The 12,090-nt window shown below is 42.6% G+C and overlaps 2 protein-coding genes across 2 annotated transcripts; both read left to right on the top strand.

Annotated features, from left to right (window-relative positions):
• The first annotated feature begins 519 nt into the window (after positions 1-519).
• Positions 520-1,476, top strand: LOC121575971 (olfactory receptor class A-like protein 1). Its single transcript, XM_041889270.1, has one exon. It carries the CDS (start codon positions 520-522, stop codon positions 1,474-1,476), a length of 957 nt encoding a protein of 318 aa, XP_041745204.1.
• A 536-nt stretch (positions 1,477-2,012) lies between these two features.
• LOC121575380 (protein PHTF2) lies at positions 2,013-11,980 on the top strand. Its single transcript, XM_041888445.2, has 17 exons — positions 2,013-2,613; positions 2,833-2,945; positions 3,038-3,094; positions 3,199-3,268; positions 3,378-3,536; positions 3,669-3,849; positions 4,026-4,134; positions 4,338-4,499; positions 4,585-4,824; positions 4,954-5,082; positions 5,290-5,559; positions 5,642-5,773; positions 5,904-5,990; positions 6,175-6,330; positions 10,569-10,664; positions 10,802-10,927; positions 11,096-11,980. The coding sequence occupies exons 2-17, from the start codon at positions 2,916-2,918 to the stop codon at positions 11,114-11,116; spliced, it is 2,025 nt and encodes a 674-aa protein (XP_041744379.1). The 5' UTR covers positions 2,013-2,613; positions 2,833-2,915; the 3' UTR covers positions 11,117-11,980.
• Positions 11,981-12,090: the final 110 nt, after the last annotated feature.

Genomic DNA, 12,090 nt, shown 5'->3' with positions numbered 1-12,090 from the left:
TGCTTTTACATCAACAATAACAAAAACCTCTGCTGGGGTATGGGAACACTAATACTGAATCTTACCCCTTGACAGGGCCATCCTAAAACATGACTGTTTCCAGAGTTTAGCCAAATTATGACTTTTTTTTCTTTAATTGAAGTTCCAATAGAATATGGCCATTGATGGCTGCCATCTGAATAAAAAAAACTGTTGTTCTTATTCTTGTTTACATATTGTAGCGATTCTTACATCTTTAGGAGGGGTGGGGTGAGTGTTCTAATGTTGTCCCCTAATAATCCCCACAGACTACAACATGCTATATATTGGAATTGCAGGGGAAATTAACCACACTGAATGCCCAATACTGTGTTCTTGTTTCTTTATCAATAATTGCAGGTAATAATATGCTTTCCGCAATCCTTGTCTAATAGAGAGTGCAATAAGTAACATTTGTTCACAGTTGGTGTATTCATAAGTCTGTTTAACAAACTTCATTTTCTGTCTCTATTCTTCAGTGTGGTACACAAGTTAGGTATCATGTTGGATCTCTGTGTCACCATCAAAGGGGTGTCCTTCCTGTTGCAAACAGGGTTAGGGATCCTGGGGAACACTCTGGTGCTGCTGGCCTACACCCAGGTCCTCTGCTCTGAGCGCCGACTCCAGCCTGTGGACATAATTCTCTGCCACCTAGCCTTCGTTGACCTGATGCTGCTCCTCACCCGCTGCGTCCCCCAGACCATGACTGTGTTTGGCCTGCATGACCTGCTGAATGACCCGGGCTGCAAGGTGGTCATCTACTCCTACCGCATCTCCCGGGCTCTGTCTGTGTGCATCACCTGTATGCTCAGTGTGTTCCAGGCAGTGACCATCTCCCCTGCAGGTGGACCCTGTTTGTCCAGGCTTAAGGCCCGGCTTCCCAGCCTCATCGTGCCCACCATCGCAGGGCTGTGGCTCCTCAACATGGCTGTATGCATCGCAGCTCCATTTTTCTCTATTGCCCCACGCAACGGCACTGTGCCTGCCTTCACCCTCAACCTGGGCTTCTGCCATGTGGACTTCAGGGACATGCTGTCCTACAAGATCAATGGAGTGGCAGTCTCTACACGGGACTTTGCCTTTGTGGGGCTCATGTTGTGGTCCAGCGGCTACATCCTTCTCCTCCTCCACCGTCACAGCCGCCAGGTGAGAAGCATCCGACGATCATCCCAGGGTGGAGGAGCTGAGACTAGGGCAGCCAAGACAGTGGTCACCCTGGTGGTGTTGTATGTTGTATTCTTCGGCATAGACAATATCATCTGGATTTACATGCTGACGGTAGCTAAGGTGTCTCCAGTGGTGGCTGACATGAGGGTCTTCTTCTCCTCCTGTTATGCCTCTCTCAGCCCCTTTTTCATCATCAGCTCCAATAAGAAGGTCAAGAGTAAGTTGGTGTGTGCTGCAGCCGACCAAGAGCAGCCATCAGTCGACACCCAGGACTCCAATGACAAGATGTAAAATGTTACCAAAACTCTGGGGAAAAAAATATTTTTTCTGGGGCTATTAATACCTCATGGATGGTCTTGTGATTTATTTTACGTAATTATGCCTATGTAGCCTACTTGTTATAGGCCTTTTATTTATTTGTGTAAATCATTTGCAGTTTTCAGGATTTTAGATTGAACTAGTCTGACCTGAGGTTCGAAACTATATTATCATTCTATTGGAGAAGCAGGAGTTGTGAAGATAGACGGCAAATACAGTAGCCTACAATACAATAATGTAGTCCAACTGTAAAAAGAAAATGAAAAAAATAGCTATACGAAATGCTATGGAAATGAACATAATGTTTACAAAAAATAATAAAAAAATGATTTTCTATTCTGTTCTATGTAGCTATTTACTTTTACTATATTCTATATGCATAGATTTTTATTCTGGAGTACGCTCTAGCTGTCACAGGATTTCCATTGGAATGTGGCGTTTCCACAGGCCACACGCGCAGCCGCTGGCTGCACAGATTTGACAGTTCTGACAGTTATGTCAACAAACAAGCAAGCGCCGATCAACCCGGAAAAAGGAAGTGCAAGAGCCTAAAAACAGTTGTGTCGGTGTGCATTCCTGCGAATTCGACTTGAAATACAACTGATAACGAAGTTTGCATTGGGAAAATCGTTTTGATAACTGTGATAAAATAGCTAATAAGTCATTGCAATTCCTACAGGCGAGATGCTGCTCACGTTAATTGGCTAGTTTACGTCGTCGAGCCGCGCGCCACTCCTCCTGGGCTGAAGAAGAGCTGGCGAGATACTGTCTTTGTTTAATGGTAGCTAGCTAGTTAGCTAGCTAGCTAACGTTACTTATTTCTAATCTAGATTATCTAGATGTGCCACGAATCTGTTTACCTATTTTGAATAGTGGCAAGTTCAAACGTGTTTTTTACGAGTTTAAAAGTATAGCCGAAGTTGCATCAATGATGGCAAGGCAGAGCTTGTTTGCAATCCACACTGCGACATCCCACTTGATGATACTGCTCCTGGATGATGGTTTTACTGACTGGTCTTCAATGTTTTTAGAATGATCACTAGTACAGAGTTTCACCTGAACACAGTTGAACAATTCTATCACCTATCTTCAACCACATTATCCTTTGGGGTAAGTTAAAATCAGTTGAATTTCTGTGTAGTTATTTTTTGTATTGTGGATAACAATTGTACAAGCAGCACAATGAAAAACAGTAAGCTATAGTTAGCTAGCAGTGATCATTTCTGGTATTGAGCGAACATGTTTTGTGGAAATGCCCATTGTACTCCACAATGGCATTGTTTTTGCTTAATCTCTAATGTTCTCTCCTTTGTTTTGTTGTTACACAAGCCTGGGTTGCAGCCAGATCTTATCTGTGCCTGTGTCCCCTGTGAAATGACCTGACACTGAGTGTTCACCACAATCATAAGACAATGGCGAGAATAGCATGGTATCAAGAGAAGGTAAGACATGCTGCACTTACTGACAATGTAATGAGGGTCTAAAATCCCCTACATGATATAATAAAAACTGAAGTGTGTCCATGTGTCAACAGATCGGTGCATATGATCAGCAGGTCTGGGAGAAATCTCTGGAACAGGCTGAACTTAATGTAAGTTCATGACGTTTGGTCTAATATGCTCATATTTCACCTGCCATTAGATTCATTTCTTATGTGATCAGCATTTGTTACAAATATAACTGTCTCCCACACAGGGCATTGACCGTAAACCAAAGAGGTCCGGTCATATCAAGCCAGACCTCATTGATGTTGACTTAGTAAGAGGTGAATATCCATTTATTACAAGGTGTTATATCTATGCTTATTTGCACTATTTGCTTATTGGATGGATATGGTGCATGCAACACTATAGATTGTGTCTCTCCTATTCCAGGGTCTACATTCGGCAAGGCCAAGCCCGATAGTCCATGGACGGCGTTGACCCGTAAGGGTCTGGTCAGGGTGATCCTCTTCCCCTTCTTCTTCCAGTGGTGGATCCAGGTGACCTCCAGGTCCATCTCCACCTGTATCCTGGTGCTCTACTTCATGCAAGGTAAACTCACATCTCACCTTTAGGAATGGTTCAGGTGTCTACTGTGGAATCCAATATTCTTTTTCATTAAACCTAAATGGGTCTGTAACTCTCAGTCCCCTATATAGTGTATTAATAGCTTTCTCTCTGTAGTGGCAGCAGCATTGTTGTACGTGGAGGTTCCTGCAGCCAGTGCTAGTGAGCAGTTTGGGCCAATGTGTCTGATGTTATTGCTGGGGACAGTGCACTGCCAGATAGTGTCCACTGAGTCCAACCGGAGCCCTTCAGTCAGCCCTGTCAGCAGCAGCGGCACCAGCCCTGCACGCAGGAGGAGGTAGGGTTCTTATTGCCAGTAACACACACTGCTCACACACACACTGTTCACACACACGCTGCTCACAAACATGGTGCTCAAACACATGCTGTTCATACGCACCCTTTTAAACACTCAAACGCAAACTGCTCTCACACTGTATAACATGTTCCCTTATTTTCTCACCCGTCATTCAGGCCAAGGAAGGGTAGAGGATTGAAGAGGACAGAGGGACAGGGGAACAACAGGGACACTGAGCTGCAGCTGGAGGAAAACCAGAGGTTGTACAGATCAGAGCAGAGAAGGGTAAGGCCATACAAACAAGGATCAGATCCTCTACCTGAGCATAAAACAATGATTGTTTGTGAGTCAAGCAGTCATTAACAGAGTTGCAGTTTTTCCTTTTTTTTTATGTCTGTGTGAATCAACATTTATTTGTTTCCTTTGTGGTGTTGCTGTTTATCCAGCTAATTATATTGCTGTTTGTGATGTTGTTCCTGACCAATCAGAGAAAGTCAGGCTTTGGGGCCTCTGATGAGCTTTCCAGTGAAGAAGAGGAGGAGGAAGATGATAAGGAAGCAAAACCACCCACTGGTGTAGCTGGACCGACACCTGCCTCTGTCATCAGGAAGAGACACCTTCACTCCTTCTCAAACCCCTCACCACCTCAGGTAAACCCTAAGACAGTGAGTCCTGCACATTGTAGCCAGAGTGAAAGGTGGACATTTAGTTTGACCAGTCCTATTATTTGCACAGGAGGAAAGTAGTGGAGGCACCAAGGCCACTAAGGTAAACCCTCGTCAAGTGGAGCACCTGAGGACCGAGGGCTCGCACCCGGCCTCTGACACAGATGACACGATGTGGGAGGATCTTCTTCAGGGGCCAGACTCTGCTTCCACTGGCAGCAGTGACAGTGAGGGGGAGGGGCGGTACTGCCCGGGCCTGACCCTCCCCCCATCCACCACTCTCAGCAGTGATGATGAGAACCTGCAGCAGGTGGGTCTGTCCACAAGGACTCACTTTAATCACAGTTCCTTTTAGCTACACCACACATATACCCTGTCACCTAATATGTAACCCCAAAAAGGGTTAGTATATCAGCACACCAGCTTTCTCTCCTGACAGGGCCAACTATCGTGGCTGCAGGCGTGCCACCCATCCAGAGACCGGGTCAGTGCCATCATCTGGGAGCAGGGGGAGTGCAAGAAAGCAGACATGTCAGTACTGGAGATCAGTGGGATCATCCTCACACGGGTACACCTCCTATGACCACTTCATTACACTCACTGATGCCATTTTGGTACAATTAACACACATTCAATACAGAGTGAATGCTGGTCTATAATGCTTTAGGGCTGGAATGGGTTTCTGACTGTTTCTATTTATAGAAACACCATTAGGGCTGTGTACTCTGTGCCCCATAACTCTGTCCTCCTAACAGAGGTGATATCTCCTGTGTAGGTGAAGGTGGTGGAGCAGGGCATGGGTTACCTAGCCCTGGGGGGGTTGGTCACTGCCACACTGGTGCTGCTTCCCTTTGGCTTCCGCCTGGCACAGCGGCTGGACATGACACGCCTGAGCTCCCTGTCCCTGGCAGAGCTGGGTGTCATGGCGGTGGGGCCGCCCGACGCCCAGACCTACGCCTTCCTCTTCATCACCACCGTGGAGAGGCTCTGCCTCACAGGACTCTTTTTCTTCATGATGTGTGTGGCAGAGAGGACCTACAAACAGGTCAGCATGTTAGTCCCACTGTTGTAGACAAACTACTACATAACGAACATGTTGGAAATGTTGCATGTTTCTCTTTCAACAGAGGCTTGTTTTCGCCAAACTCTTCAACCACATCACATCAGCACGAAAGGCCAAGAAGTCGGAAATCCCCCACTTCAGGCTGAAGAATGTGCAGAATATTAAGATGTGGCTGTCGCTCCGCTCCTTCCTCAAGGTCTGAGTTCCTCTCACTACTCGAATGCCTTTTTGTTGGTATACTTCAGTGTATGGTTTTGCCACTAGGGGGTGATGAAGGTCCTGCCCTCATTGAAATGTCCCCTAATATTATTTCCTATTCACCACAGAGACGTGGGCCCCAGCGTTCCGTTGATGTCATCGTCTCCTCCATCTTCCTCCTGGCCCTCTCCATCGCCTTCATCTTGTGTACACAGGTGAGACATATCGATAAAAAGAGTGTACTTTGTTTGATAAATACACAGTATTCAAATAAACATATCATGATTTACCATCCAAAATACCTGTTGTAAGACTGAATGTGCATTTGTTAAGCTCCAACCTGTACAAACAGAATAGATTTAAGATCATGAGTACTCATTTTCTATCTCTAACTGCCAGCTCCTGAACAGTCCCCACACATTCCTGGACTCTGAGACCAACTGGGAGCTCATGGTGTGGGGCTCCTCCCTCATCCTCTTCCTGCTCCGTCTGGCCACCCTGGGCTCCGAGACCAACTGTAAATACAGCAACGTGTCAGTGCTGCTGACCGAACAGGTAAGGCCCCCTGCTACACACACAACCAGGGGTATCGTGAACGCAAGATTCTCCATTTTTCACACAGAAAAGGAAAGATAAAACACAGAACAAATATACGCAGATTTTAAAATGCTTCTTATTGTAAATTCTGCTTGGCTTCAGTCAGTGTTCGCTCCAAATCATGAATGTAAAAGGACTCATTTCGTGCTTCAGTTGCACTTCTCCACTCGGATGAAATATCTTTGCTCTCGTCATTGGATCACCAGACAGCGTTCTGACTGATGTAGGCTAGGGCTGTGGCGGTCACGAAATTTCATCAGCCGGTGATTGTCAAGCAAATAACTGTCGGTCTCACGGTAATTGACCATTAATTAACATAAACACATTTAGCATCTCCTGGCTTCCACATATAGCCTACAAGCCACTGGTGCTGACCTTTGGAACATCTACATTTAAAAAAGTCTAGTAAATCCATGTAATATAGCCTATACCTTCACAATAAATCCATTATTTATTTTAGACAGGTCTAAAGAAGCATGATATGAAGAAAATGTAGTCTATTTCAGAAGAACAGAATAGCATACTCTGAGTTGTCCTGATCTGGCTATGCCAAATGGCTGTGGGCTACACTAGTTCATTTAGCAGACAAGATTTGCTTAGAATTCCATAGCATTATTTTATAGTATCAAGAATACAATTGAACAAAGCTGAGTAAAATAGAAAGGATATTTTCTCCAAACGATTTGAGGGAGTGCGCACATGCTGCTATTCTGTGTTGAGCGGTTAACAAAGAAATAGATATTCCTATATGCTTAATTTAGAGTTATTAATGTAACTTTAGTTGTTCTACAAACATTGAGCTATATGTTTGGATTTTAATACATTGTAAGGCTGCATGATGCGACTCTAATGATGATTTGAAAAAAGTCGCTTGAAAGGCATGAGCTCTGCTTTGTTTTTTGCATAAGGCCGTATACACTACATCAGTCACTCATTCACAATTTGACAAGCACTTGATAATACCTAGAATTTCACGGTGGCATCCCCTTTGTGTGTCCGTAATGCACCCTAAAAAAATCCATGCCTTTTGCGGCCAGTGGCCGTTGTGCCCTTCTTGCCGAGTTCTGCACACTCCATCACGTGATCGGGTCTATCTCACAGGCTACAAGTGAAGACAGACACATTGGGGATGCAACTGTGCGCTTCCTTATCCAATTTCTAGGTGCATATTGAAGATATTGGAAGAACTGTCCACATTTACTTTTCGTCAGCCAACAAGATGAGTAGGCCTAACCAACAGCAAAAGCACTAGCCTATGTCAATCTACTAGCCCCCATAGTACAAAGGTCGACCTAGTCTAGGACAGTTGTGGGATGCGATAGAACCCAAATTAATACAACCACTATCATCAAAAAACATTTTTTACGCAATGTGGCTGACGCAACAGATCAGAACGTTTAGCTTAAAATGTTGATAAACTATTAGGCTACTTCTTCACATTATAAGCGCAGCAATGCGCACATGGAAGTAGGCTATAAGCGTGAATGTTCCATTAGCGGAAAACACCATTATCAAAAGTGACCGCAAATGCAATTATGCATGAATTGCTTTTATTATAAAGGTGAATTTTTATGGTGGAAATTATGTTCCCCAAACTTGAAACTCACAAGCTGCTTATGTTTGCCAGTCATTTGATTTGATTTGAGGAGTTAGGCTCTACACCCGTTGTAAAGTGGATTAATGTGCATACATTTTTGGCCACTTTAGTTGTGATACAAACCTTGTTAAAACATATAGGCCTATAGGCTAGGCTACGTGAGGTGTTCGACTATGATTCGAAAAAGTCGCAAAAAAAAGCATTGTTTCTTATGCTGGACTTTATTCACAAGTGATAATATATCATTCACAAGTGATAGGCTAATATTGTCACCCATTAGACTATTGTTGATTTAATCTTGTCTTTACATATACTAAATTATATATGTGTGACATTTGTTTTGATTTAGAATGGACCATTATCATGCACCTGTATCGAAACAGGGGCAGCGGGAAAAAATACATGTCATTTATGCACTTAAATAGCGAATGGAGGATGCTTTTCCCCGTGGTTTATTTTCATGCCAGCCAGGTAGGCAATGTGCTTAATATTAGGAAAGTTGAAAAATAAATATAGTAGGCCTAGCCTATAGAAAGCTGATCCTCCTCTTTTCAGTAGAGGCCATCACTCTGTTTTCTCACGCAATTGCATAGCCTATTGAAATGTTGCGCAACATGTGCTTATGGGCTCTCATGAAGTGTTTGATTAGATTTTCGAAGACATTCGCATTTATGTCAGAGTAATTAGAGGGACAATAGAGTGCTGAGTACGAGGCAGTTAGCAAGTTTGGTAGGCTACAAATAACCATCAGCAGCATCAGAGCTTGGAGAAGCCTAATTACCGTGACTAAACGGTCACATGGAATTTGACTGCCTTCATGACTCGTGACCACCGGTGTGGCGGTAATACGGTCACCGCAACAGCCCTAATGTAGGCTACTTTTCTCTGGTACTAGTTCTTCTCTGGTAGCAAGTTCAAATGCAAGATTAACTTCAAGCAGAACTTTAGGAAATGTAGCTGGCTACATTCTTTCTATGATAAACATTAGAAATATGATGGCCAAAAAATACCTTGGTTTTTCATTGTAAGCTAACTTACTTATGTGTGGCTGCTAGCCAAATAGCATTGCACTTCTGTTGTCATCTGATGAAAATGATTTTCTGCCAAATGTGTTGCACAGCCAGCTCCAACTGGGTCTTCCACGAGGAGAAGCTTCTAGAAACAATGGGGTAGTTCAACGCAATAGTGAAATGCATGTGGATCTGCATGGGCGGTGTCTCTGATGTTTGTTTGATGTTTCAGAGATCTTGATATTGTGTATTAGGTATATGTTGTGAAATTGTTAGATATTACTTGTTAGATATTACTGCACTGTCGGAGCTAGAAGCACAAGCATTTCGCTACACCCGCAATAACATCTGCTGAACACGTGTATGTGACAAATAAAATTTGATTTGAAGTAGGATTCACATCAACGTCAAAGCTCTTCTCTTTCCCTCTGGATATCAGTGGTGGAAAAAGTACCTAATTGTCATACTTGAGTAAAAGTAAAGATACCTTTAATAGAAAATGACTTAAGTATAAGTGGAAGTCACCCAGTAAAATACTACTTGAGTAAAAGTCTAAAAGCATTTGGTTTTAAATATACTTAAGTATTACAAGTAAATGGAATTGCTAAAATATACTTAAGTATCAAAAGTAAAAGTATAAATAATTTCAGATTCCTTATGGGAGACCCATGGGGCGGAGCGCAATTGGCCCAGTGTCGTCCAGGGTAGGGGAGGGAATGGCCAGCAGGGATGTAGCTCAGTTGATAGAGCATGGCGTTTGCAACGCCAGGGTTGTGGGTTCGATTCCCACAGGGGGTATGAAAAAAATCAAATAATGTATGCACTAACTAACTGTAAGTCGCTCTGGATAAGAGCGTCTGCTAAATGACTAAAATGTAAATGTAATTAAGCAAACCATTCGGCACCATTTTCTTGTTTTTAAAATGTACGGATAGCCAGGGGCATGCTTCAACACTCAGACATAATTTACAAACGAAGCATGTGTTTAGTGAGTCCGCCAGATCAGAGGCAGTAGGGATGACATGGGATGTGAATTAGACAGTTTTCCTGTCCTGCTAAGCATTCAAAATGTAACGAGTACTTTTGAGTTTCAGGGAAAATGTATGGAGTAAAAAGTACCAAATTTTCTTTAGGAATGTAGTGAAGTAAAAGTTGCCAAAAATAAAAAGAGTACAGTACAGATACCCAAAAATACTACTTAAGTAGTACTTTCAAGTAGTTTTACTTAAGTACTTTACACCACTGCTGGATATGCACAGATGCCTTCTGGGAATAATTAAGTGCTTTGCAATAAAAGTCTTAAAGGGGTACTGTCAGTAATAATGACTCAATATAGTTTCAAAATAAAAGTATAATACAAAAACCTATGCTACAACTCTATTGAAGCAAAAAAGAAAAAAATACTTTAAATATGAAACGCAGGTAAAATGGTTTAAAACACGTTTTGCGTTTTGAAAAGGCAGATTTGTGAATGCTAATGCGACCCCTGACAACACGCACACAGACACACACACAATCGCGCGCGCGCGCGCGCGCACGCACACAAACATTACTTTAATACATCTCCCTCAATTATTTTCTTCTTTCAGATCAACTTGTATCTTAAGATGGAAAAGAAGCCCAACAAGAAAGAAAATTTGAACATAGTGAACAATGTTCTGAAGCTTGCAACAAAACTAATGAAAGTAAGGATGTCTCTCAACTTCAGCCCCATAATGACATTTTGGACTTTAGTCAAATCTACTGGGCTGGTAGTTGTTTATTCAGCATAACGTGCAATGAAAGCATCTCTGACTGGCTTCTCATACCAACCCTTTCACAGGAGCTTGACACCCCCTTCCGACTGCTGGGGCTGACTGTGAACCCTCTCATCTATAACATCACACGCGTGGTCATCCTGTCTGCAGTCTCCGCTGTGGTCAGCGACCTGCTCGGCTTCAACATCAGAGTGAGTGGAGACACTTCTAATCCCACAATGCTGTTGCTAAACACTGATATCTTTGTCATACAGTGAATCTTCACGTCTGTCAGAGTTGTTTTCCTCCTGGCACAACTTCCAAAAGTGAGTATATATGCTGTGTTTTTAAATGTGCCCTCCTTGTTGTCTCTCCTACAGCTGTGGAAGATTAAGCCTTAATGTGAACTTGCTAAACCACTAACTGTTGGACACTGGAGACTCTGCTAACTCCTACCATCCACAGCTTGCCATCTGTGCAAACCTACTGAGTGATCGCCTATGCATCTCCGTGCCTTCCCAGGAACATTGAACTTTAAATCACACAATACCATTGTGGTCATACACAAGCATGAGCTCTTTACAATCAATGATACACACATCCTAGGCTACGTAATCATTGTGGCCTGAACCGATCTGCTGCAGCAGTTCCAGTAACCCAGTGCCAGAATCTAGAAAGTCCCTGGACCTGGCCACTTCCTGGTTCTTAAGTGGAGAAACAGTAGCCAATGGGTGCCTTCTGAACACTGAGAAATTTGCTGGCCATTTGAATGTGAACCATTTCAAGACATGGAGAAAGGATGGAATAGGAAACAAGAATGAACAAACTGTTATGAAAGAATTTGACATTCCAGCATGGTTTGACATGTACTCAGCTGTTAGACAGCGTTAAATACTTTTTAAATGATTTTTTAAAATACAAATCTTCAAAATGGGTTACTGAACTAAATTGATGAATTGCATAATTTTATTTTTTATATGATATTTAACTACTCTAAACCGATTTTTGTGATATTTTAAGGGGAATGTAATGTAGCTTTTATGGGGGCTTTATTTATTTGGGGTTTGTCTGTATTTCATTACTGACATAATGGTACACATAGATTGTAACCTTTGGCCTTAGTACTGAAGACCAATATGTTCTGCTAAGCAACTATTCACAGATAGTATAGTTTGATTTAAAAAAATTACACAAAGAAACGTTAATAGGCTATAAATTAGGAATGTTTTATTTCCTTTGATAATAAATCTTTCGCAATTATTTTATTACTGCTGTCTGGTCAGTGCACATAATGTTCTCACTTCCACTGCCTACATAATATACACAGTGGTGTAAAGTATTTAAGTAAAAATACTTTAAAGTACTACAGACTCAC

This window comes from Coregonus clupeaformis, chromosome 10 (genome assembly GCF_020615455.1).
Source record: "Coregonus clupeaformis isolate EN_2021a chromosome 10, ASM2061545v1, whole genome shotgun sequence".
Lineage (NCBI taxonomy): Eukaryota > Metazoa > Chordata > Actinopteri > Salmoniformes > Salmonidae > Coregonus > Coregonus clupeaformis.
This window is presented reverse-complemented; position numbering and strand designations above follow the sequence as displayed.

What these genes read in the sequence shown, in the direction of transcription:
- LOC121575971 (XM_041889270.1), top strand. Translation starts at nt 520, where the DNA reads ATGTTGGATCTCTGTGTCACCATCAAAGGGGTGTCCTTCCTGTTGCAA.
- LOC121575380 (XM_041888445.2), top strand. Translation starts at nt 2,916, where the DNA reads ATGGCGAGAATAGCATGGTATCAAGAGAAG. An exon ending in TGATGTTGACTTAGTAAGAG is followed by an intron (nt 3,269 to 3,377) that starts GTGAATATCCAT and finishes CTCCTATTCCAG; the next exon opens with GGTCTACATTCGGCAAGGCC. An exon ending in CCTTCATCTTGTGTACACAG is followed by an intron (nt 5,991 to 6,174) that starts GTGAGACATATC and finishes TCTAACTGCCAG; the next exon opens with CTCCTGAACAGTCCCCACAC.